The sequence below is a fragment of the Rissa tridactyla genome, chromosome 9 (assembly GCF_028500815.1).
Source record: "Rissa tridactyla isolate bRisTri1 chromosome 9, bRisTri1.patW.cur.20221130, whole genome shotgun sequence".
Classification (NCBI taxonomy): Eukaryota; Metazoa; Chordata; class Aves; order Charadriiformes; family Laridae; genus Rissa; species Rissa tridactyla.
The window spans coordinates 4,861,946-4,889,430 of record NC_071474.1 but is presented as its reverse complement, the minus strand read 5'-3'; the positions used below and the strand labels follow the sequence as shown (position 1 = coordinate 4,889,430).

The 27,485-nt window shown below is 37.7% G+C and overlaps 1 protein-coding gene and 1 long non-coding RNA gene across 6 annotated transcripts in view; one reads left to right on the top strand and one right to left on the bottom strand.

Annotated features, from left to right (window-relative positions):
- Positions 1-1,187: 1,187 nt before the first annotated feature.
- LOC128914447 (uncharacterized) lies at positions 1,188-17,687 on the bottom strand. The gene is made up of 3 exons (XR_008468304.1): positions 17,511-17,687; positions 17,339-17,425; positions 1,188-1,294 (listed from the first exon to the last, which is right to left on the bottom strand). It is a non-coding gene; the product is annotated as an uncharacterized LOC128914447 (long non-coding RNA).
- A 173-nt stretch (positions 17,688-17,860) lies between these two features.
- LRRC28 (leucine rich repeat containing 28) overlaps positions 17,861-27,485 on the top strand; it is a 57,913-nt gene continuing 48,288 nt past the window's right edge. Inside the window, exons 1-4 of one of the 5 annotated variants that reach the window (XM_054213659.1) lie at positions 18,296-18,896; positions 19,429-19,538; positions 20,656-20,884; positions 25,392-25,432. In XM_054213659.1, coding sequence (XP_054069634.1) covers positions 20,717-20,884; positions 25,392-25,432 — 209 coding nt within the window. In that variant the 5' untranslated portion in view covers positions 18,296-18,896; positions 19,429-19,538; positions 20,656-20,716. Of the gene's footprint in view, positions 17,998-18,289; positions 18,897-19,428; positions 19,539-20,655; positions 20,885-25,391; positions 25,433-27,485 lie in introns of those variants that run through there. The other 4 variants (XM_054213661.1, XM_054213660.1, XM_054213658.1 and 1 more) reach the window with 4 other exon arrangements.

Genomic DNA, 27,485 nt, shown 5'->3' with positions numbered 1-27,485 from the left:
GCCAGGGTATAAATTGCCTATCTGAAAAGCATCTTTATAACATTGCCAACTCTTAAGCTAATGGTTGTACCTACTTAGGTTTCATGTGTGCTGTGTTTGTGTGCCCTTTTACCCATTCTGTCACTTCTAGGCGCCCCTCTGTCTTGGTTACTTCTGGGCTAAGATCCCTGTATGCAGCCATTCTAATTCCTGGCCCTTCTTTCAGCAGCACAGTCGCTTTTTGTGAGAGGAATAGTGACCAAAATATTTAAGAACTGGTGGTTAGAGAAGAGAGGAAAAAATATCAACTCTTACATGAGCTATTTAACTTCCCTTTTTGTTAGGAAACAAGATGAAAATAAATCTTATTACAAAACTCAAATCTTCTCTGTATGTGGCCTCATCTTAAAATGCTCTTAGTTAAGACAGGACATGAATACCTAAACCGTATGTGCAAGATAACATCAGGGGCTGCTACCTGAATTTCTTTATCTTAACACAGGGGAGCCTTTAAAAAAACAAACAAACCAAAAAAAAACCCTAAACCCAACATTTACTTTCTGGGATTTAACTAAGATAGGCAATAGTTTCCTGTGTTTCTGCCAACTTGCTTTTGCAAACTGCCTCATCCAAAGCCTTCTGAATAGAGTGGAGATCTTGCCATTGTCTTCCATGAGTTTTATTTTGGTACTGTAATTATTATCCTTAAATGTAATCCAAATGTATTTATCAGACTTTTTGTCTGTAAAGCCTGTTGATTCACTGTGCAAATATTTGCAAAATCCAGAATGTGGAAAAATGCAAATAAGGTCTCTATTAGTAACAATAGAAGAAGCAAATTGTGGCTAACAGAGCAAATATATAGTTGTGAAAATTTGCCACTGTGGAAGGGCTCTCCTAGCACATTGAAAATCTGCACAATACATTCAAGAGCCTCCCTTTGTCCATGGCAATAGCACAGTAAGCCTGAAGTAACCCATTGCCTTCTACTTTCATCAGCATGTGAGATTGTTAACACCACCAATATATGAGCAAACTAGTATCAAGGCACTGCAAATAAAATTCTTAACAATCATAACCTGATGTCAGTACTAGCTATGCAATTTAACTAATTCGGTGGGAAGAAGAAGATCAAATTATTATCTGTGTTTCTCTTTGTCTTTTCTTTCTTTATCGCTATTCATGGTAAGCTGAAGAAAATTATAGTACTCTATGGAAAGACTATAGCAAAAAAAAAACTATAGATACTCACTGCTACTGCTGAACTATGTTAAAAAGCAAAGATGGGAATGCTGTTGCATTTTTTGTTTTGAGTCTGTAAGAAACAAACAGGAACACTTGTCAGTTTTAAAGCATTATTTTTCATATTACTTTCAGCTTTCTTGAAAGAATTCTGAAAGTGTTTTCCAGCCACCTAAACAAAAGCTAAATGCAGTTTCTTGAATTCTATAAAAATGCATCCATTAGGAGTTATCTCAGATATCACAGAATACATCGTTAATGCTTTTTTTTCCCAAATACATTTTTCAACAAACTTTTGGTAAAACAAACTCCAATAATTTAGTTTCTAATTTTATTTTTAATTCTTTGAATTTTATTTGACTTTTAATTGAATTGTAAATTTATACTTGAATTGTTAATTCAAATGTTGTTTACAATCAGCTTTACAAGAAATCTGACTGAAACATATTATAGCTCTTTATAACACCGAAACACTAAAACTGAAACACTAAAGCAATTTGCCATTCTTCAGTACAAATGGTATAAATTACCGATTTTGATAGGAAAAAAAGAAAGTTTACAGCTTTAGCTTTTGATAATAAATCTATAAACCAATAGTAAGAAGAAAAAGTTGAGAATTATTTATTTAAGAATTTCTGAATATTGAATGATTTAATTAGTTCAAGGTGATAATGAAGAATTCTTTATTTCTACTAGAAGTTTTTTGTCATGCTTCTTTAAAATGAGCTCAGGATGAAAAAACACAGTTATTGATTGCTTTCTGTTAAGTGAAAGAATCAGAGAAATTTCCCATATGAATTCTTTGGCATTTTGCCTAATAATTGCCTCATTCAAGAACATGCTTCAGGATTTTTTCTTTCTGTTGTGCTGTCCCTGTGCCCTCAAAATTGTGGCTATGTTATGTTTTCTCTGGTGTGTTACGTGCTTTATTTACCTTTCAGCACACTTTAGACAAGCTTTTCACTTGCTTCCAGGGAAGGTTTAGGGCAGCAGGTAGGTAATGACTGATCTTGTACACTTTGAAAGAGGTATGTGTAACTTCTGCACTTCATTTACTGAACTATAAACAAAACTAAATTATTTGTGCATGTACATCTGATATCCTATTTTTCTAACTGAAAACAAAGCTAAGAAACATTTAACTTGGTCCTGTTCAAAAGCAAATAAATTATCAGTGCTTTCTGTGTTTGTGTTACTGAGTAGCATTAAATTCTGCTCTTGACTGCTAAGTTACCCAATATATATATATAGTCTTGTTTAGAGCATTAGCTCACTTTCTAAACCCTTGGCATTTGGGCCAGTCTGTAACTGGTACCTCAGTGGTAGCTATTTTAATCTTTCCTATGATCACTAGTCAGTACCTGGTGAAGTTAAGGAGCTCTTTCTCTCATTTTATTCAGGCGCTATGCAAGTGGAAGGAAGTATTGCTCCTGCAACTCCTTATCGTTGCCTTAATTCTGTGAATGGCAATTCAGCTTCGTGAAGAAGGGGGTAGTTGCCATTCCAATATACTCTGTTTGTGACATTTGTTTATACGTACAAATATATACATCAGAAGTGCCTTTCTAGTTTGTACTCAAGCACGTGCTATTTTAGGCTGACATTTTCCAACTAGGCCTGAGGGAGTTAGATGTCTAAATTAAATTCAGTTTGACTGATTTGGACACGGAACATCTCTGAACTGAAATCCTAGTGATAGAGAGTGAATCTGTGCTAAAATGACATTATTAGCTCTTCAGTAATGCAAAAAATGTACATCTAATTTTTTTCAACAAAATTGCTATATAATTGTAATGTGAATGCAAATATAGGACTTGAAGACTGGAATAATATTTTATTAAGTGAACATGCAAAATATATACACTGAAAGTGAAGCCCCTATAGTGTCAAAACCCCTGAGCTGTTTTGATCTGGAGATGATATAAGCACTTCCTATGAAAACACTATACTCTTGTTGATTTAAGTATATATATATGTATTTTATTGAGTGACAAGCAAGTAATTCATTATAGCTGGTTCTCTCAAGAAGAAGAATTTTTATTTTACATACTTGACTTTTGATGGTAGAGTTTAAACGTTGAAAACCAGTGGGATTGAACACAATGCATGTTAAAGCTCTGATCATTGTCTCAGACTAGTATTCTACGATGATATTTCTGGACAGAAGTACAAACAAGAATTTGGGTTCTATTCCCAAATCCTCGCTTACTTATTATGAGCATTTTTAGCAAAATGACATGAATATTCTTAATCTCAGTTTAATCATCTCTCAAATGAGTTTTAAAAAACCCAACAGATTTAGTGAGACATAGCACTGTTTAGTAAACACTTTTAGATTGTCACATCAAAGGTGCCACAACTTATACAATAAATTTTAAGGAAAGTACTAATGTGTTTTGCCTAGTGTAAGGGATGACATATAAGCATGAAATATAAATTAGGAAAGCTTACAGCAGATAGAACTGATTCCAAAGTAAGTGTGAACATGGCCCAAATCCGCTTTTGAAATGTGGTACAATTAGCCTTGTACGGAACTGTGACAATTGCAACCTGGGGAAGAACAGCAGAGCTAAAGAAATGTCTCTCTGCCTAGTCCTTGCTGTGTTGTGCAGACTCTGTATTCAAATGCTCTTTAAAGAACACAGTCTGGAAGGGGCTCAAGCATTGAAAAGCAAAGAGGGAAACAATTCCAAACAAGGCTGCCTGTGTGCAGCTCTGTTTCTGGTATCACCCTTTGAAGGTTTACACTGAAGTGCTCTTTGCCTCACAAGTTACTTCAGATTGATATCATTTATGGAAAGAGCTATAAACAAAAGGCAAATGTCTTGAATGCTTTTCAGTGCTGGGGAGAAGTGTTATTACAAAAGTCTGATACCAGCTGACACTGGCCGCCCTGGTAAAGCCAGTCTGCCTCAGGTTATCATCACTTTGCAGGCCAGCATAGTAGAAAATAACTACACGATTGTAATTTGTTGACTTTCCCTCTCCAAATTGATTGTGCACCAGAGGAGTTGTAATGAGAAGACGACCAAAATTTGTCTGATACAGATGTTTCAGCAGTCCTCTAAACCAGTATGAGCAGTTACCCGATACAGCCTGTAAAACTTGAAACTGGGAGAAAACGTACTTATATTCTAAAGACTTAGGGTATATGATTATTTGTGGCCTGTGTGTCTTTGGAGTATTAGGAAGTCTGAAAAAAATAGTCATAGTGATAAGAGCCTTGCTAAGTGACCTCAGAATGGACATGTATGCCCTTCTTGCATGCAGACCAGGCAGTCACTACAAGCATATATAAGCACTGAAACTTCTTTTGAAATGAACTGAAATTCATGATGGGTGAAGTTGCCAACATATTCTACCTAAGTGTGCACTATCAATTTGCTTTTGGTGCAATTCAATTTCAATTTCATAAGCCCTGAATGTTCCAAGAGCTGGTTTACCTGTGCGAGCCTTTCTCATCAGCAATGTTAATTAAGAAAGTCAGGACATTCCTTTTAATGTCATCTACAACTGTCTTGAATTGACAATAAAAGTCTTTGCAGAAAGCTGTCACCTCTGGGAATGATTGTTCATGGGACTTCTGTGCTTCAGGACATAGTCAAAAACATTTTTAATTTTTTCACCCTCTTTTTTCAATCAACCTAACAATAGAAGGACAATCTGACTGTAGAAACTTTTCTGGCTGCAATAACAGCAGTGGCTTTTCTTACCCTTTTAAGGAAGTTCTCTCTGTATTCTCTAAGATTTGTAAATAGCTCCAGGAAATTAAAGCACTTAGAAATCTCAAGTGGACAATTTACATGTACAGTTGCAGTTTGTTGGGAAAAGAGCTGACTAGTAAGCTGTAGCTAGAATTTATATGGTATTACAGTCATCAAATATTGCTAACCTTATAAGTTGCACTGGTGAATTTGACATTGGGTTGTATGCCATTTTAAAATGCTTATTGCTGTCCCCCCACTGGAGATTCAGTGCAGCTGTACAGTCCCAGCAGTGATAGAGTTCTAACCCAGGGTTTATCTATATCGATATGTTAGCCTGCAGCCCAAACTTTGATCACCACACTGACTATATATGAGTCTTCATGCCTCTCCAGGGAGTTATGGGGGAGGACTTGGACCCAAGCCCTGCATCTAAGGGTTGTGTGGATGCCAATAGCTAGAGCTGTACAGAACCGTCAGCAAGAGCCCCTTCTGAATATAATGCAGATAGAACCAGTGGCAGATCTGCAAATTTGCTGGAATGGAACAGAAGTTGAAGGGGTATGGTGCTACCTGAGGGGGGACCCGCCCCAGTTAAAAAAAAAAGGCAACAGGAAAGTGCTAGTCTCAATAGAAGATTACATATGAAAAATGAGGACAAAGATATTGCTGTTCCATTTACCATGAGCTTGGGGCTGAATCAAGCCTATAGTACCCTGACAAAATCAAAGCTCTTTTCTCTGCTGCAATGCTCAGCAAAAATAGAGAATTTTTTGCTTAGAAGATGTTGCCATGGTTTCTTCCTAAATTCTTGAAGCAAGAAAGCATAACTCCTAATAATCCAACTGTTAAGTGAAAATAAGAAGGAAAATACACAGAAAAACACAAAGGAAATAAAATGTTGGGTAAAATACTGGTAAGATTACTGTAAACTTAGATAGGATAGTATGTTTTCTTTTCTGATTAGCACGTTTCTACTTTCGTAATTTCACTGGATTTAGTATCTAAGCCTTCTGAAGATAACTTATCTCTTCACTGAGGGATGGGAAAGAAAAACAGTCCAACGGATCTAAAAACAGCGTGGAACGTGGCTAAGTGTCATGAACAAGATGCTAGAAGTTTGCCTATGTCCATCACATGGGTTGGGAAAGTCAAATACTGCTGGAGAGGGTTTTTATTTCCCTTCCATTTATTTTCCTTTTATAAACTTGCCATCCACAAATCTTTCATGGCCTTCCTGTCTCTGGTCACTTGAAACAGCCTTTTAAAATATGCATGAAACTACTTTGCTAGCAGCACTTTTATATACCAATGAAATACTGAGCATAAATCATTCTGTGGAAATATTATCTTTTGTTGACGCGTTGCATTTAACAGATCTGCTTGAACTGGATAGCTAGTGCAGGTAGGAAGGTTAAAGGATATGGGCCTATCTTTATCTTTGAGTGACACTGTGCCTGCAGCAATTATATTAGAAATATTTTAAAATAATTTACTCAGTTCTGCAAAATCCCTATTTTACCTTGGTTCCTCCTTGATACCAATTCCTAGTAAGTAAGCATAGTTTCTTCCTTGCACTAACATTCACTAGAGTTTGCTTTCATTGAACTTCCAGAGATGAGAGTCTGTACAACCACCTGGACATTTCATATTATTGCACTTAGAGCCGTAATATGGAATGCAATATTATGAAGCAAACTGCAGCCTTATCTGCATTGAGCTGAATTTCAGGTTTACGGAGTAATGTCTCTTTTTCAAAAAGATCCTCCCCCATTCTAGCTTTGTATAAAGAAAAGCATAGAGAAATACTACAAGCTTTTGGGTAGTGCTGCAATGTTCTTCTTGCAATATTTGCATATTGCTGAGTTCTGTGCCACAGACAGAATTTAAGGCAGAAAGATCCAGATCATTGATAAAGATATTAAAGAGAACATGCCCCAATACTGAGCCCCAGGGAACACCACTTGTGACCGACTGCCAGCTGGATGTAACTACATTCACCACAACTCTTTGGGCCCAGCCACCCAACCAGTTTCTTACCCAGCAAAGCGTATGCCCATCCAAGCCATGAGCAGCCAGTTTCTCCAGGAGAATGCTGTGGGAAACAGTGTCAAAAGCTTTACTACAGTCTAGGCAGACAACATCCACAGCCTTTCCCTCGTCCAAGCAGATCACCTTCTCATAGAAGGAGATCAGGTTAGTCAAGCAGGACCTGCTTTTCATAATCCCATGCTGATTGGGCCTGACTGCCTGGTTGTTCTCTGTGTGCCATGTGATGGCACTCAAGACGATCTGCTCCGTAACCTTCCCTGGCACTGAGGCCAGACTAACAGGCCTGTAATTCCCCGGATCCTTCTTGCAGCCTTTCTTGTAGATGGGCATCACTTTTGCTAGCCTGCAGTCAACTCCAGTCTTTCCCCTAAGGAACTGAAGGAAAAGGAACAGAGATTTTTCAAACTCAAAGGATTTGCCCTTCACCCTGTACTGCTTTGAAAATCATGTATGTGTGGTGAAGAGGTCAGAGAGGGAACACCTGCAAATGGAAGTAGGAAAAAATTATTAGCTTCACTGACACAGCTTTCTCTGCATTGGGGATGGCCAAGTCATTGAGAACTGAGCCCTCCCTTCAGCAAAATAAAACTTATCCTGTCATCAACCCATGCACGCTTGACATATGCTGTTAAATGCTGGCATACTGTACCCCATAAATCTTCCATGGAAGTGTGCTTCTCCATTTCGTAATATCAGAACATGTTATCAGTTTCCTCTCTTTCTCCACTTGTTGAAGGAGATATTAAGATTATTTAAAAATATAAAGTAGAGGCCAAGCTGTGTTGCATTTCTCCACCTGTTTTCCAAATCCAGACTGATCTATTTCTCATCACTACCTATCTCAAGCTAGAATAAGGGAATTATTTCAATTAAAAAAAAAAATCATAGCTGTTGGGATATAATGGATATAGGATAAAACAACAACAAAAAACCCCACAAAACAAAACAGGTTTCATCTAAGCTATCTGCATTCTTTGCACTTGTGCGTAAGCAATGCATTAGCAATCTGGTTTTAAAAAGGTACTGAGCTTTATCTAAGAAGTCTCCACCAGCCAAAGGCAGTCACTTTAAATTGCTAGTGGTAGCACACTTCTGGAGAGAGAGGCAGGAGATCACCTAGAGTTGCTTTCACTCAAAATAAACTGTCCACCCAGGAAATGATGAAGCAAATAAACTGCCAACATTAAATAAATAGGTAGCACTGTTTCTCTGAGCTGATACTAAACTAGGTATCACCAACATACTACCTTGAGTTGCTATCTTTAGCATGTGGAACAGTAACAATTGCTACCTTAGTCACTGTAACACCCCAACAGACAGATCTTGCACACGAACAATGGCACTAGTAGTTACTCAGGCCAAAATTATGACATGGGCAAAAACATTCTTTCGCTCTGTCTTATTTCCAGTCTCAGTTATGGCTACATTCGGTAGGAGACTACGATATTATTCTTCATTTTCTAGCTCTTCCATCCTTGCCTGTATTTTCCTGTACATTGTTAAAGACATACATGTTAAAACATCTGTTGTGTTTTATTGCTGAGTAAAATCTGGGAAGGTCAGGAGTGGCATTACTTACTAGTCATCTCTAAGGACAGGATACACACAGAGAATGCCCATTTTTCAAAAATATAAAACACGCAAAACAGTTCTAGTATAAATTTCTCCTTTGGTCTTAGATGTACATTATCGTTAATAAATAAATAAAATTAAATATAAAATATTAACTTTTTTTTCCGCCTGATACCATTGTGCTAAGGATGTTTACTCATAGACCCACACATTCATGGGACTGGAAGAAAATATTTTGCCAGAATTTGATGTTTCAGCCAAGGAAAGGACCTCGCCCAGGCTGAAAAAACAGAGAGGGAAAGCCTGAAAGGCTTTTTTAAAATGCCATGTCTACTCAGTGCAAAGCTATTCTGCCCAGTCTATAACAAGGATTGATTAATGCTACAGCAATGACCACATTAGTTATAATAGCAGCAAGAGCGCTTTCCCCACAAGGGAAATCAGGAGGCCAAGTGGCCCACCCCCACTGCTCAGAGCAGAACTAACTTCAATGTTAGATCAGGTTTCTCACTACCACAATTCCCCTTATTTATACATTGTCTCTAAAATATAAGCAGAGGTATGGAGATTGCCTATCTTAAGGAACTCCTTCTCTGCAAAGTCCTGTGTCTATAGCTTAGAAATAGAATTTGTGTCAGATGGCTATTAGCAGCCTGATCAAAGTGTTCAGGAACTGTAAGAGAACTGATAAACCTAGAGCAAGCCCATGTTTCTTTAACTACATACTTCCGCTTTTCCTGATTTTTGCTTTCTTTACCTACATTATGTTAGCCTGCAGAACTTGGTCAGCTGTTCTTTACTTAAGCACAGGAAAACAAAAAAGTCATTTTCTATTCTTGTTTTCTGTTTCTTTATGGTGAGGGTGACAGAGCACTGGAACAGGCTGCCCAGGGAGGGTGTGGAGTCCCCTTCTCTGGAGATTTTCAAGACCCGCCTGGATGCAGCCCTGAGGGATGTGCTCTAGGTAATCCTGCTCTAGCAGGGGAGTCGGACTAGATGATCTCTAGAGGTCCCTTCCAACTCTGAAGATTCTGTGATTCTGTGATTCTGTAAAGTAATTGGAACCTGCCAAAAGAGTAAATGATTAAATGCATTGTCCCCTTGTTTGTTGGGCAGAATGTTAGAGTCATATAGTAGTAAGAGTACTTAAAAAACAAAAAAAAAGAAGCAACGAAATCATCTTAGAAGTTTTGTATCCCAAAAGAACACTAGAAGAGGAAACATGGTGTAGTAAATCAACAGATCTTCAACGGTGCTGAAGTAATGAATGAAGCTGTTGCAGTTTCAAGGTTCACTGGTATCATGTGATCAATCTAAGGAACTATATGAAAGTGACTAATACATAAATAGATTCCAAGATGCACATGTCTTTTATTGCACTTTCTACAGAGACATTAACAGAAGCATTTTTATGTGTTGTGCCAAATTTCGGGTGGAAATAGTCCCTGTTGTGGTGCATTTGTGCCACTTGAAGGTGTCTTTCCTTTGTCTACCAATACTAAATTCATCAAGTTGGAATTGAGTCAAAATTATGTCTCTATTTACATTTTGATTCTTTGAAAGATTTACAGCTGTGATTAGTCTTTAATGTTGGGCATAGTCCTGCTCACATACAACAAGATTATTGAATACTTGTGTGTTTAAGGTACTAAATACAAAAAAGGTTATTTGATTAATGCAAGGACTAAAAAATCTTTTAGAGGTTTTACCACACATTTGATAATGATAACAGAAACATACACAGAACCAGTATATGCTCTAAAATATTTATATTCACAAATGTATTGGCAAACTCAGATCCTTATTTAGTTTCTTTTCTTCCCTCTAATGAAATAAAAGGAAAAATTGCTTTTGACATTAAATTTCAGATTGTAGCCCTGATTAAATTAGAACTATCATATTCTTGCTACAAAATAACAAATAGGTGGGTCAAAGCATATTTAAAATTAGTTTTCTTTCCTACTGTTGAAAGAGTTCCTCAGTAATTCACTGAGGATACACTGGCTTACTGATCCACCAATTCAAGGCAAAGTAAAATGCAACAGAAACAAAAGTCCATCTATGAAAATTCCTTATCAGTTGCATAAAAGGACTGCAGCATTGACAGGTATGTATTCTCCAGCAGCCAAATTTGGTAAGTATTTTGTATGTGGTTGTCGGGCTGGCTTCTATTTTATGAAAGAAACAGACATAAGGATTATAATAAAGTTGCAGCTGTGCTTCTTTGGTAATCTGTATTTATAGGCCTATCTCTAATTTGTAGCTCTGTGTATCTATGAATTACCATTATAAAGGTGCAATCACTCACTAGAGGATGGCTGTTCTAAGTATATCAATATGTATTTAAAAAACTTGAACTCATTGAGCATGACTTCAGTGCTAAAAGCACTAGGTCACTAAAAGGGTTTAATAGACCTAATTACTTCACTGTCCCAGAATTATGGGGTATTAATCCTTGGAAGAGAGTAAAAGGTACATGACTCTTTTTCCTATGCCATTGGTAAAAACTGATAAATAGTTTCAGTGTCAGGGTCTAGTTGTAGTCAGTTGAAATTACTCTGAGTCTCCATTTCTGATTTTGAAAGGAGGCTAAATTAGCTCCTTTTGTCAGATAGAACATGTTAACCTGCTACAGACATATGGTCTGGAATAGTTCCCTAGGAGCACAGTTGGTGTGAGACACAATGCCATATTGTTCAAAACACTCCTCACACCAAGGAAAATGGGAGCTGGTAGCTAGTATTATGCCATGATATTATAATCTGGAAAGGTCTTTATCAGTGTTGTATTGCAAATGTGACAAAACCAGGAAGGAGGTAAAAAAAAGTATATGTACTCGAAAAAAGTACATATGCTAAGCAGTCACTACTGCAAGACTGTTAATTTACAACTACCTGAGAGCCTCCTCAAGCCCAATTATGTCTTGACCTTTGTTACCTGTTTTAGCTCGAATTTTGACGACTAGATTTCTCAGTAACAAAGTGCTCCAGAATTCACAAGAAAAATTTCTGAAAGAATACACAGAGCATAGCAAAAACCCAAGTATCTTTGACTTCTCTGGTTTGCTCTCGAAAACTAAAAATTCTGCATTTAACAGGAAGCAGTCTACTGAGTGTCTCACCAACACGTGGAACATCCAGGCATATATTTAAGCTATTTCTAGTGTATTTGATAAAAAGAAAGGTCAGACCCCAGCTGTAACCAGAGGGATGGTTGATGTGAAAAGGAGAAACCCTGCAAGCTCTCTAAAAGCAAATCTCCCACTGGTCTCAGGAACAGAAGATTTCCATATCTGACCTCACTATAACAGGTTCCACAATATGCTTGCATAAATCAAAGAGCTGTGTATACACCACGCTTCCCCCCTTCACTATTTATATTCACTTGGAATGAAAAACAGCTTACCACCTGCCTCATTTCTATCACAATGTAATAGGCCACAGAGTTAACACCCTTCTGATATGAATGGCAGAATAAAATTACAAAAACGGTCACTCTTACACAACCAAGACATCTGGCACCTCACTTGGAACTCTTCCCTAAGAAATACAAACATCTCATAAATATATGGAAATATGTTATTTCAAGTATGTGTATTATGTGTAACTAAAAACCAGGTGCAGCACACTTCCATTTCAAGCTTACATGTAGTAAAATTATGCAACTGTGTAGAGAAGAGTGTAAGGATTTAATAGTCTATCAAATTTTTAGAGCAAATTTATAGGAACAATGGAACTTTGCTGACCATAAGGAGTCTCTCTATAAAACATGACTTTGTTCCAGCACACAGAAGAGCATGGGACTTCTCCCTCAAAAAAATAAATGGCTAAGAAAGGAGAAAGAAAATTACATTAGGCAGCAATAGCCAGATTAAAGAATTGGAGTAAATTTTGTATGTGGAAGTAGAAACAGCTTAAATACAAAAACCAGAATAAGCTTAAAATCCCTGTTTTCAGGTGAATGAATAACAACTTTTGGTCTGATTAGATGCAATGAATTATTAGAAATGCTCAGGAATCTTTTGACAATTATTGCAAACGCAGCAAATCTGTGGGTTGAACTGAAGGGAAGTGCAGTGAGGATGAAAAGAAATCAGATCTTTGGCCAGGCAAAAAGACAAAGGGAAAAAAAAACATACAGCCCCAATGACAGCAGAGGGCGGTAGTAAAAAATAATATTATTGAGGTCATACAAAAATAGACCAAAGAACATTTCATGCCATTTGCTGCCTGAAACTAATAAACATCCATGTGCTGCCTAAATTTGCTATTTAAGTTTCACTACTTTTCTAATTTGAAGTGAAGCAAAACTGGACATAATATTCTAAGTGGCTTTAATTGAACTAAATCACTCAAGTTTAAGGAGTTTCATAAAGTGAATTCCAAAAGATAAACAAAATTTTATTCATTAATGCATTTGTGACATAGAGCAATGTTGCTAAGTTGAAAAATAATATTTGGTTAATTGAAATGAATTTAAAAGCCTTGATTATCTTGTCAACAAGAGGTAACACAAAATATCTCCGTATCAGCTACATGCACCTTTAGCAGTCATTAAAGAATGACTAACAACTGAGTAAGCCACGAAGAGCTGGCTGACTTGTTACCTTTGTGGTGATCCCATATTGAGATTTCCCGATGGAGCAGAGGCAGAAATGTTGATTCTGCCTATTGTCACATTTGCTTAGCAGATTAACGGAGGAATTTGGTTTCTGGGGCAGTCAGTGAGGCATTGTTCTTCTTCCAATTGAGATTAATTAGATCACTGGGAATATAGAATGAGCAGAGACTGCATCATCGGGGCCAAAACCCACTGCTCGCTTATTCAGTGTTAGGGTTGTTCCATTCAAATTGTAGTTTGTCTGAATTATTAGGACTTTCCATTACTTCTGAGGAAATCTATTTCACAACATAATCAATGTGATTGCCAGGAAATTTTCCTCAAAAAATAAGTTCAGCCCAAATAGCGACAGACTGTTTTAAAAGCTTCTATTTTGAATAGATGATGGTTCCATGCTGATTTGAACTATACCAGGCAGACAACTTTCTTTCAAATTAGCTTTTTCATTAACATTACCGTGCCATTGAAAAAGGAGTCAGTTAAAGTTTAACAAATACAATAACAAATAAACTGAAAATAAAAAGACTTGAGCCAAAGATGGATGATGTCTAAACATTGAATACTGACATGTTGGCACTTGTCATGCACGAGCTCCATCTGCCTTCCAGTTTTTGGTACTGCTGCAAAAGCCAGAGTTCTAAGTAAAAGGTTTATGGAAGGGAAGTTAGCAGTACTGTGATGAGTCACTGTAACTTTATTCCACTCAAATAAAACAGCTTTGTCCCCACATCAAAATTACTAACTGAAAAGTTAGGAAAAACCTCCTAAGAAGAGCCAGGGCTTTCTGGAGAATGGATTCTTTCTCCATCAGTAAAACCAGAACATTTCAGTGAGTTTCCTTCTTCCTGGTATGAGACACAAATCAATGAACGTCTGTGTAACGCAAAAACCCATCCTATGAAAAGAATAGATCCTAAATTGTCGAAATTTATACCAATTGAGTTCTTGTATCATTGTTTATATGAAAGCTGTATATACTGAAAATGCATTGTGTAAGACATTATAAAGTGAAAACAAGGGTAAGTAGAATTAATATATTTGAAATTCTAGAAGAAAGATTCCAAACTGAAAACATTTTTAATAGTAACAATCACACCATAGCATATATTGTCTCTCCAGTAAAGTAGGAAAGTATGCTTCTTAAATTATCAGTTTGTGGAATCTGGTGATGACACAAGGCCCTCAGCTCTTGTTAGAAGAAAAATGTAAAATCAGTAATCCTCACAGATGAGGGAGAAAGCTACTCTCAGTGTCTGCAAGAAAGTCTGCAAGAGCAGAAAAATGAAATTGTGTACTCAACTGCATGAGAAATTTCAAAATTCTAGGCAAAGTTACATTTTCTAGGGATAAGCAGAAAACAAAAGGACAGCACGTGATTCAATATAAGTGGTATCCACAACACTGGGTGGAAAAGCTTCACCCAGGATTATTAGGGAGAACCTCGGGGTGTTCATAATTTATATCCAAAAGCTCAGTAAGACATTTTGGATCTCCTAGTACTGGGAAACTGAGAGCTGGGAATCTTGTCAAAAAGACCTCAATAAAAATAATTTCTTCATGTTTCATTTGGCAAAACAAAAGAAAATGGTTGCATAAAGCTTTGCTATACGAAAATATTTCCAACTGCATCTTCACAAAGTTGTTAGTCTCAAATAGTTACCTTGTGTAATAAATCTGATAAAGTATGATCACCTCTTTTTATTCACGCTACATTCATCTGGCTTGCATAGGTTTGGCACAAACAAGGCATCACCAATGGAGCTGTGCCCATTTGCTCCAGTTACTGGATTTGTTCCAGTAAACCAGCTGATGAAGGTGGGTCTTCAAGACCCTGGCAACTGCAAACTACTTAAATAGATCAGCATCTTCAAAGTTGCCCTTCAAAGCAAGTTTTATTAGTTTCTTTATGTAGGCAGCAATAAGATCAGTCATCCTTCTGAACACGATGTAAATTTCAAGCCCCTGTGTTCCTTGCTCTCACAAGCACAAAATTAAGAATTAGACCAGGGTAAAGAAACAGTAAAAATCTACTTAGAAAAGGGCATCCCACAAGTCTCACTTGTTAGATGGGAACGACTTGGCAATCATGAGGCAAGCACTCTCCTTAACGGAAGATCGGATTCCAACGTCCCTTGCTCCGCTTATCATTTTTAGCCTTGTGACTACACAGGCAAGACTGTACACCTGTGCTGTGCAGGATCAGAGCTTCAGAGATCAGCTTTCACATCTAAGAGCACAGCACTTTTTAGAAGCACTGCACAGAATTTGATGACACAAGCCTGGGAGATCATGACGGCATTGGTCAAGGGGGAGGGGTGGAAATCAGACTGAGAATGAATGTGACGATTGCAGGCTACGCAAGACAATAAATAGAGAATCCCGAGTGACTGCTTCAGGAGGGAAGACATAAGATAAAGTGATGTGTGAACATTCAAATCACATTAGAAATTCTTGTGGATATCATAAAGCTATGACGTAACTGGCATTTACCTGTACTTAGCTGGTATAAACCTGATACAGGTCTGGAACAAGCAAGAAAAATGTAATACGGTTGAGGTGGGTGAGGATGTTTGTTTGCTTTTGCAAAGAACAACTCATCTGATTCTACAGACTTCTACCAATTGAAAAAGAGTCTGGAGGGAATCATATACATAACTCTATTAACAGTTGGGAGGAGACATTTTAAATACTGCTAGTAGGAATCCTCTCACTCAGAAAACAAGAGAGATTAAAAAAAGACTTTCAAATCCTCAGTTTTAAAACTCCCCAATGAAATATTGACAGCCCCGGTATTTTATATATATTAACAACATCTTCAGTAGTTTTAGTGATCCTAAACTGCTCACGCAGTTTACGCTGAATCCATGTGTACAGTATGTTTTACAACCACTGAAGGCACACCCTGAGAGCTGGATTTGTTTCATGACAGAGCAGAACCAAAGACATTTTAGCATTGCTCTGATCTCTGTAGCCCCTTTGTTGGTGTGAGCAGAAAAGAAGAAACAGACATAAATTTCCTCTCAAAAATATCAGAGTGCAGTAATCTTATCTCCTCCGTGTTAACTGTCTCAAAAAAAAAACCCAACCAAAAAACCAAAACCATTACAACTTAAGTGTAAAGAAACACATTAAGTATCCTGGCTCTGCTAGGAGCAGGTCTTCCCAATAAAAAATCTCTCCTATCTGTACTTTGTTAAAAGAAGGCAGGAACACAGTTTCTGTCCTGATCTATGACTTAATATTCTGGAGAACATTTGGTTTGACACATCATTGAATTCCCTCTGAGAAATGTGTTGCTAACTGTGCTCATATTTAGCTTCTAATTTGGTGTGAAATATGCTTAATTTCTAATTTCTCAGATATTTATAACATGGGACTGAAGCAACATTAAGATGCGTGATGTAGTTGCTGTTTTTAAAACCATGGTGGTATATAAGCTGTCCACTTCCTGGAATTTGACATCCAGCTGAGAAAAACACACAAGTACTATCCACCACAGTAAGAAAAAAAACCTATGCAGTATGATATGGTAAATATGGAGGATGTTGAACTTTGAAGGGTAAATTATTTCATCTCAAATTATTTCAACAAAATCCAATTATTTATTGGAAAAAACGACTCCAAAAAGACTGCAAGTGGTAAGTAAGACTGAGCAAGTATACTTGTCAAAATCAATAATTGCCTTTCAAGTGTAAGAAAATGACAAATGAGCAATTAAAGATTGCTGTTCTTTATTTAGAACTGAAAAAGAGAGGAATGAGTCTGCAAGAAAAAATCTTAAAGCTTTTTCTGCATGTTGCTTTGCTTCAGGTGAAAGTTATGTGAATATATAGGAGAGAAGAAATGCCTTCTGCAAGGTATTAATCTTCTATTCTTGGCTCCCCTGCAGACCTGCTATATGAATGTTGTTAAGATGAATTTATGTTAATTATCCTGTGGGAACTAGGAAGAGGATTTCTCCGTCTGGGATTCCTTTTTTAGGCAGCTGGTAGGGCTAATCTTCAGCAAATAACTTTTAATACCCAGTAATGTTAAATATTCTGAGTATGAGGGAACTTGCTGTCACTGAAGGATTTCTGTATTGCATCATTGCAACATGTGGGAGTACATGTAGATTTAAATTCAAAATCAGGTGAACAGGATGAAGGGAGCTTCCATGATTCCCTTACCTGCTTCCACAGGTCAACCATCATGGGTAAAAATGGTCATGATGGGCAGGCTGGGGGTGTAGGCAGGATTGCTTAAGTGTCTCCAGTCTGTTGGTAACAAAGAAATAAAAGGTAGCGTTAGCTGCCCGTAAATTTGTCTGGAAAGATGTTTTTTGGTCACTACAACTTTTACCTGCCAATGACATTCTCCTTCAAAGGCTGTCAAGAAGATATAACTGTTGCTCACACCAGGAACTGTGTAAACACCAGGGAAGGCAAGTTGAGCCTTCATGTTGCCACACGGAGACCCACCGGGAGGGAAGGACACCCCCGTCCCCACGGCCAGCCAGACCCTCACGCCCCTCCTCGGCCGCAGTAGAGGGCGGGCGAGACGCTGAGGCGGGGCGCCCTCCCATTGGCTGATAGAGGCGCGGGCACAAGACAAGGAGAGGGCAGAGCTTGTGATTGGGTGGTGGGCGGTCAATTGCCTTGTGGTTGGGTAAGAGGCGGCGGTGCTGTGGCGGGAGGCGGGGTTGGGTGGCTTCTCGCGAGAGTCGTGTGTGTTGGTGGTGGTCTCGCGCGGCTGCGGCCCGCCCCGCCTCCGGCTGCTTGGGCCGGCGGCGGCGCCCGGCGGATCCGATCGCGGCCGGTCGCAGCTCCCCGCCGCTGTGGCGGCGCCGGTGAGTGACTCTTCCACCGTCGGGCGGGGAGCGGGACAGGGTCTGTGTGCCTCCCCCCCTTGCTCTACCCTCTCCGTGAGGGGGTGTGAGCCTTCGCCGGCCCCCTTCAGCCGTGGCGGCGGCCTCCCGCCGCCGCATCAGCCCTCACAGGCCTCCGCCTCTGGCGGCTCCCCCACAGCCGGGACAGGCCGGTTCCCACGCACCCACCCGTGACAGACCGGCCTCCCCCAGTTCCTTAGGCCCCAGTAGCAGCGGGGGGGGGCGGGGACGGGACGTCTCCATGCAGTTCCCCCTCACAGCCTTGTCCTCTCCTGCCCCGAGGCTCCTCCGAGTTTTCACCCGTCCCTGTCTGCTCTTTCCCCCCGAGCAGTCCCACTCGGCCGGGGGTCTGCGGGTCTCCTGGGCCTCCCGGTGTCAGCCCTTCGCACACCTTCCCCTGTCCTCACCTCCCTGTCCTGTGCTCGGGGAGGCTTATTGCCGTCTTCATCTTCCGTGAAACGGCGGCTTTCTCCCCTGAATGACCTGACTCCTCACAGGGAATCACTGTGTATTAATTATCCGTCCTCATCCTCCCTTTTTACCTTCCTTAAAGACCCTAGTTGTGTCTTCCTTTTTTGGCATTCCTTTTTCCTTCATCTCTGGAAGAACATCGTTTAGAGTGAAAAAATTTGGCTGGTGGTGGACGGGAGTAGGAGGGTTTTTCTTTGAAGTAGGAGCCAAAATATAGTACGTTATAGCTGGACTTCGCATTTGTGGGCCTGCACGTGTGTGTGTTCATGTGTGCCATGGCTGAATGCGGTCCAGTTGGTATATGGAGTCACAACGCTGAAGAGAAGCTTGTGATTGCAGGACACCTAAAAAGTATCTCTGGACAAACTGGAAGGCTGTTGGGTATTTATGTATGTGTTTTGTGACTTCACAGCTTTTCATTTAAAAAAAAAATACTTCAGGGAAAGATGAGCTTTCCTTTATAATTTCTTACGTTGTAGCAGTAAATGCTCAAATGCTTTCAGCCTATGCACATTAAAAAGTCTAATGCTTTTCCTTGAATTATTTTAATGCTGATCACAGATGTGGAATTTGGAGTTGTAATGATTTAATTTTCTTTATCTGCTGAAATAAGGGAGCTTTAATGTTGCTGGTGCCAAGGGCCAGCAGTGTGTGTGCCCTGTCTTCTTAAGATAGCTAATGAAGGCAGCTGTTAGAGCCATGGTGGTTCTTGTACAAATATTGTTTTACCAAAGTTAGATGGATACTTTCTAATCTTATATAGGATTCTCAAGAGGGTAATCATTTGCTTGCAGAACTGATCTTAGCATGGCTTCAATTGGGGATAACTCAACACTTGAAAAGGTGTGCAGGTTATTGCACCCAAGCTGTGGTTAATTGTGCTTGTGGGACTCTAAGAAAATAAATGCTGTATTCTTCCAGAAAGACACAAGTCACTGGTAAAAGCTGCTTATCTGCAAATCAAGGGAATTACTGAAACTGATAAAGTAGCTTGATTTATATGTATGGTCCAGTTACCAGTCTTCAGCTGGGTAAGAACTTTGTTTACAACTACTGTATAATCAGATAGAATTCATGATTTTAACTCTGTACCTTCAGTTCCGTTATCTATTAGGATTAGAAATCCTTCAGTAAAGGAATGAACTAAAATAGAAAATGTTATTGGTGGAAAGCAATTACGATTCCTTGCCTTTCATTAATGGAAATCAATTTATACACATGACTCTGTAGTAAACTGGTAACTTTAAATTAATAAATAGTCCGGATTTATTATGTTCTCCTGACTTCTGAGACAGTTGAAAAGATGTAGACTGTTGTTATCTAAATCTAGACAACATAATAATGACTAGAATTTTGGTTACATATGAGAAATAAGCTAAATAAAGTCTGGTTTCAGAGACAAGTTAATTTTTAATTTGTCTTCATACTTCTGTTTTCTGGTTTTGAAAATGTCAGTTAAAGATTGACATTTAGTTCTTTCTGGTTTTATTTTTAGTAAAGAGAGCTGAAAATCTGTTGTCACATTTAGCTCTATAAATTTTCTTGATGTAAGTTTCAGATTTCTCATATATTAGTTTATTATTTTAAAATGGCCTTACTGGGTGTCCATCCCCAATATCTCTTCCAACTGATAAATTCTTCTGATAGTTTTGTATGGGAAAGCTTAACAAAATTTCATTGCCTTTTGTCATTCTGGCTTAAAAGTTACGTAAGGGTGTTTTAAGCATCTGAGAATAAGTCATCTAATAAATTGTGCGTTTTTCTTATTTTAGCACACTTCACAGAATAGATGTAGGATATCAATAACGGTTAGTAGAGAGGACTTTTTTTTTTTTTCTTGTGGTGGCAGCTTTGACAAAATTATCTGAAAGGTCCATTGAAAATGGAAGGGAAAAAAAAAAGCATTACGTATACCTTAAGATCGTGTTATTGCCAGTCCGATAACATGCCAAAACTTCATCCAGAAGATAGTCAAAGACTTGCTTCTAATATATCTTATGGTGTGGATGTTCTGGGTGCTTTATATATTAACTGGAACAAGTGTGTTTAGATAAATTATCAGGTAATATGTAATAACTAACTCCACAAAAGAATGCATAGCATACACCTTGATAATGTCTTTTTTTTTTTCCTCTTTTTATCTCCTAGAAATGGGTCTGCTTTCAGAAGATGCAATGCACTAGATGTGGTGCTTGGAACAGGATTAGTCATGGCATCAGAACTATGTAAAACAATCTCTGAGGCAAAGCTGGAAAGGCACAAGAACTTGTTCTTAAATTACCGAAATCTCCATCATTTTCCTTTGGAATTACTGAAAGATGAGGGGCTGCAGTACTTGGAGAGACTTTATATGAAAAGAAATTCCCTGACCACATTGGTACGACAACCTCTTTATTGTAATGTTTACTGTCTGTATGTTTAGGAATTCTGATTTTTGGAACAGAAAAAAAATGATAATTTAAAAAAAAAAACCGACCACCTTATAGCAAACCTGACCCTGAACGATGTCATCCTTTGTGAAATATGAGTATTTGATTGTATTATGTTTGAACTTGCATAGGTAATGTAGAGAATAATAAACGAAAGTTTATGACATTTTATGATTACACTTTTGAAGCTCTGTGAAGATCTGCTGGGGGTTTTCTTGTGAGGTTTGTTGTTTTGGTTTTTTTTTTTTTAACTGCTATAAATCTTGCTCACATCAGTGATCAGGCCTTTGTACTGTCAGGTGATACTATGCAGTCTAGTCTACATTCCTTCATTACACTAAACAACTTTAACCTTGGCGTGTGCCTTATTTTAAAGGCATCGTCAATCCCAGGGTCTAATTCAAAGCTTGCTGTTAAGATGCCAGCAAAAACTTGTGTCTATGGGCTGCTGTTGACAGGAGAAGTTAATTTCAAGGTTGTGTGATTTTTCTGTTGTGGTTTGTTCCTGTTTTGTTGTTTTTCCCTGAACTCCAGAAATTCTCACCATGAATAAATGTTGTGACCTCAGAATTCAGTGTGGGGTAGTTAAATAACTGTGTGAGACATTCTGAGCTGGTAAGACTCTCTATAGAGAGAGTCAAAACTTGCCACTGTCAATAGGCTCAAGTCTCCAAGTAATTCAGTTTTTTGGTTTGTTTTTTTTTTTTTCTGGGCTCTTCTATGGTATGATAATAAAATAATAGCCATGACAGAGGAGCTGGAGGGCCTGACTACTTAAAAGTCACCAAATCTGTATGTTTTTCAGTACTTCCTAGAAAAAGTACAGTATTCCAGTTTAAGGAATAGTGTTTAAAACTTTGACAATGATACATTAGAAATCCTCAATAAAGGTTTCACTTCATGGGCCAAATGATGACAGGATTCTTAAGATTTTATGCCTTTTCCTCATCTTGAATGAGTCACTTAAGTTTGTATGGTAGAGAATTATTTTAGCGCTTTGTGTGTTTTTTAGGTGAGTCCTTTGCTTAATAATTTAATGGGAGGATAGGATTCATGGTTACAAATTAAAGCTGCTTAAAAGTTAACCAAAGACTGTAAACAGTTCTGCTTTGACACTTTGTGAAATTCAGTGATTATTTAGTGGTGTAAGGAAGGTTCATGAAGTTTGCACTGCTCAAAAGATGAAACTATATTAAGGAGAGTTTTGCATATTATTTTTCTGCATGTATGTTAGATCATAGTTTTGTTTTTAAAGCAATTATAAAATAGAAACCAAAACAAAGTCTCATAAGTAACAGTTTAGTTCTGTTTTCCTCTCTGTACCTATTAATACTACCAGCCAATAGATTTCTAAGATGGTATAAAAGTAATTACATGTGGTTACTGTCAACAGAAGATGTATCAAATGAGGGAGGCAGCTCTTGCCCAATACTGTTTGAAATTAAAGCCTGGGATAAAGGAACTGAAACAATACTTAAAATGTAGATCATACCTAGGCAAAATGATTTGCAAACAGTGTGAAGCAGAGCATTAGGATTCAAAATGATCAGGATAGCTTGCTCATAATATGATTTGGTGGAATCTTATTCAATTGCATAGCACTATAGCTAGGAACCAGGCAAAAAAACCTGGGTCTTATTCACTGAGCATCTGTTAGCAGAATAGATGTTGGAAGTCATAGTGGACCAAAATAGATCAAGTCATCAGTGTGTTAAAAAAAAAGGCAGATTTTTTTTTTTTGAACATAGAACATTCCACAATCTCCATTAAAAGCAGAAGGAAATAATTATTGGATACTGTTAAAGCATAAGCTGGACCAAAGATTGAGTGGAGTTTCATACTCACGAACAACCTAGGTAGATTGGAAAGAAGCTAGAAAGCAGCAACAAGAGATTTTGAGGGAACATGCCCAATGAAAGAATGTTGAGAGATTTAGGTTAATTCCTTTGCAAAAAGAGAAGACAGAAAAGAAAAAGGTAGAAGAGGAGGAATAGGGGAGAGCAGGAGTCATCAGTATTTTTAGAAAGCGGTACTTTCATAATGCTTATTTTTAGTGTCCGCTGCTGGCAGGAGAAGCAATACTCTCAATTTCTGTAAAGAAGTAGTAAGTTAGTTCTATTGTGGGCGTGGGGAGGGGAATCTTATCTGAGAATAGTTAAAAACAGATAGATTATTGAAGGAAGAGTTGCTCTCTTGTGCTCCTTTGATTCTATGCAAGGTGATAAGCATTAGCAATAAATACTTTAAATTGCATATGGATTATTAGCAATCATCAAAACTAAATCTGCAGTGTATTTCTTTAAAGTTAGATGGTGCTTTTGTCCCACCAATTCATTCCTTCAGAGTTCTGAAAAATGCTGACTAAATCAGCTTTTGTTCTTCTTTGCTCTTCTAAAATGACTCTAGTCCTTGACAGATGGCTCCTATGAAAACGGTTGGAATAGTTATGCTGACAGAATTTACATATACTTTACCTGAGAAATATTTCATTTTTGTCTTCATTGGCAAGATGGAAATGATAGAGGGCTATGACATAATGAATGGATCAAGAAGCTATATAGCACACCTATGTCTCAGCATCAAGTCTTACAACTTCTCCTCATGTAGCCTTCCAGTAATCCTATTTCCCCATCTATTAAAAGGAAATGCATGTTTGCCTTGATGGCACTGTCTGAAACATGATCTACCTGTATCAAAGAACAGTTGGTCTTAATTTACTAACTCAGAATATGCAATGCTGTTCTGTTCAGACAAAACAGCAGGTTTGCTTTTTGAAAAATGTCCAGTGGGTGTGAAGACGAGGCAAGCTTCACTAAACTGGTGGCAGAATTGATGATTCATTATCATCACTGTTTGTTGTCATGTCACCAATAGAGACCAGAGTTAGTTTTACCTTTCAACTGATGGATCATGAATAGGTTTTTTTTAAACTTAATTTCATTGTAGGATGTTGTATTGAACAACTTTGACTCAGACCCATTGTTACTGTGTCACTCAAGAAGATAAGCAGAATTTCTATTATAGACTTGCTAAACTGGAAAGTTATTTCTCTCCTGAGTTTAGCTCTGTCACAATATGAAGTTAAAGCAGGAATAAAAGTATAACCTTCATGTATAATGTGAAAATAGTTTGTGATTCAGGTTAGTATCCTTATTCTAATAAACGGTGTAGGATGACAGTGAATTTGTGTTTTTCACATTCCCTCATAATTTTTTAAATTAAAGCTTGAATTTCTTGTTCTTGAGCATGTTGCAGCCTTTGCATATTTTCCCAGCTTAAGCTTTTCTCTTTGACCAAATAAAATTCTGTCGAGTAGATAGCTGTACTGTAGTAAACCTTCCAGTAGGTGGCAACAATTGATTAGTTATAGCCTGTTTCTTGGGTTTTGATGTAAGGGATTCATTTATTGAGCCATCATTTGCTGCTCCGTAGCCCATTCGTGGCTCCATACAAACTATTTTTTGTACTCAGATCTAGGATGTGGCATGTTTGCTACATACGATTATTATGACATTACTTTTTTGGGTTAGCATATTTCTTCATAATAAATTTATAAACACAAAGTTAAGTATTTTAGATAGTAATATACCTTAAATTTACATGACAGTGAAAATTGCTAGGTTTTTTTAACAGGAAATCAACCGTGTGATCGAGCTGCTTTTAAAATACATTTGTTTCTGCATATATGTATATTGTAAAAACTTTTTTCAATAAAACATATCTATGTTTAAAGTAGATTTCTTAAGCAATAAAACTGTCTTAACCTTGAATAATTTTGAGTATGGTTACCAACATGACATCTGAAACTTGTGAAGCTGATTTTGTGATAAATGTTAATGGTTATGAATGCCATCAAGAAACAGAATTGCAGGTAGGGATCAGTTAGCAATTAGAAAATTATATGCATGTTAATATGTAAATATGGAAATCTAGTTTGATGGATTCAGCACTTCTGCCTTGGTGGTAATTGATTAAGCTACACAGTTTGTAGGTCATTTCCCAGTTTAGCAGCATTACAAAATAAAATACATTATGGTTAGACATCTTGTATAGTTCTTGTTCTGCTTTAAGTCTGTAAGGGCTGCAGCTTCTTAGCTGTCTCTTGGCTTCAACTAACTCAATTATTTGAATTTATTTTCAAAAGTAAGGTTTGGTTATCCATCTTTTCAGTCTCAGAAGTCTGACTACCATTGTTTGCGGACATGTTAATGTCATTTCTAGGCTGTAGTTCTGTTTCAGTAGTGAATTGCTCACCCTTGACATATCCCAGATTGCACTGATGGAGAACGTGTGGGGATGTGGAGATAGGGTATTGTATGCAAGCTCCTTGTTGCCATTTTTTCTGTGACTAGCTGCTGACATGCCTTAGTATGGTTATTAAAATGAGTTGGGTACACAATATGTGTGTGTCTGTTTTTTATTTTGAAACCTAAAAAATTTCTAACTCTTTTTCAGCCAGAAAACCTTGCACAGAAGCTTCCAAACCTCGTGGAATTGTGAGTTTGTGTAGGAGTTCTAATATATTTTTATTATGCTGATACATTTTATCTTAAAATAATTCTAGAATGTATTGCTTGCACATAATCTACCTCTTAAGTGTGAAGGGTTTTCTTGGACGGCAAGAAAGGGTAATTTTTTGTTGGGATTTTGGGTTTTTTGTTTATTTAAAGGAGGTATATCCAGATTTATTCAGTCCCATGTTAATTTTTTAAATAGTTTATTGTTTATTTTATATCAAGAACTATTACACAAATGTCTGCACTGCTAAGGGAAAAAATACATACCCCCCAACTCCTGTGTAGACTGTTGTCACCCTGATAAAGCACTGGAACCTCCAAATGCAATGGTCAGAGTGTTGTGACAGAGCCAGAGTAACAGCCCATCCCTAGTTGCTCATTTTCACTCCAGCTACCAGGGGTATTATGATCTCAGTCTTGTTGATTGTAGTAAAAAGTTTTTTTGGAACCAAGTCACAGATTGTCAAATCGGAGCAGGAATGAGCAAGTAGGGGTAATAACTAATGATAATTGCTGTAGGCAGAGTAGTTTATCCAATCTTGTCCAAAGAATGGATGTCACATGAACTGTATTATTTCGGCAATTAATTTTAAACTGTAAGCCCCTGAGTCAATGTTTTCTTCCCTCCCCTTTTCTTGTAAGGTTACGGTTTCCTTGTATGGTAGGATTGGCAGCAGGGGGTGTAAAAGGGACATCTTCCTTTCCCCTTATAACTCATTTGGCTCACTTTCAGTTGAGTAAGGGATGCACCATTGATTCTGTTTATTTAATGGAAAGCTCCAAATGGGAGGAGGTGTATATCTGAGTAGTCTAATGCATTCAGCTGTCTGATCCTGTCATCTTAATTTGGCCCTTGAAACCATACCTTTCTGGTACACGCGACCACAGTATAATTGAACTGTTTTGTAGGTCATTGCAGTCTCCAACTTCCTTAAGAGACAGTCTTGTTTCATCATGCCTGAGTCTTGAGAGTATGTTTATGCTCTGAAGCAGTAAAATAAATATTTGTGTATTTGATATACTTAGTATTTAATGGTTTGCCATGGGGCATCAGGAAATCTCTGTGTTATCTGATGGTGCCTTTAGGAAAACCTGTATAAATTACAGTTTAAAATAATCTCTTACAAACACTGAATTGTAGGAGTCAAACTTAATTATTTGGGGTTCAGCAAGCTTAGTTGTACCACCATTATCCCATACATTCTGGAGGTCTTGAGAGAACGGCAGAGGTCTTGTGGTTTGTGTAGCTCTAATAGTACAAGTGAAGTTTTGATCAGACAATAAGAGGTGTTTTGTTGACAGAGACCACAAAATAATTATTTAAAGAATAATTTGTTATGGTAGCTTTAAATTTTGAGAGACAAACTTAACTGATTTCCTTTCATTTTCCTGAAAGTTACATCCTTAACAATTTCACTATATGTTTTTAAAAATGTCACTGTTGTTTGTGTTTCTTTGTATATCATATCCCTCATGCTGGGATACTAGGTGTAGATCCTTGTAATACATACTTTTTAGCTTGAGTGAAATAGTTCACAAGTATTTTCAGGAGCTGCAGCTGAAATGAGTAGGAGAATTCGCAACCTGAGGTTATATATAATGATTTCTACAAACATATCTGCTATCCTTATGTTTGTTACATTTTTAGTAAACTTTAAATGTCTGCAGTTTTTAAAGAAAAAGAGAAGGCTTAGTTATTGCATGCAGCTGAAACGTTCATATGTCTTTTTCCTTGTGTTGCCTCTATCTCCCCGAAAAGACAGGCTCCTACTTTTGGAAATGCTGTTTGAATAGAATGGGGAAAAAATATGCTGTGCAAATAATTCCCGTGTGTGCCTAGGCGATTGGACATTGTTTACTCCGTATACCTTTACAATCAGATACCAATATTTGAAAATTTTGTTCATCTAAGAATAGATTTTATGTTACTAGTAGTACTGGAAGTGCTCCAGCAGAGGGCGCCGAATATTCTTTCTTAGAGATCTAGCCACCCTCACTAACTACCCAAATGACCATGTGTAAGATTGGGTTT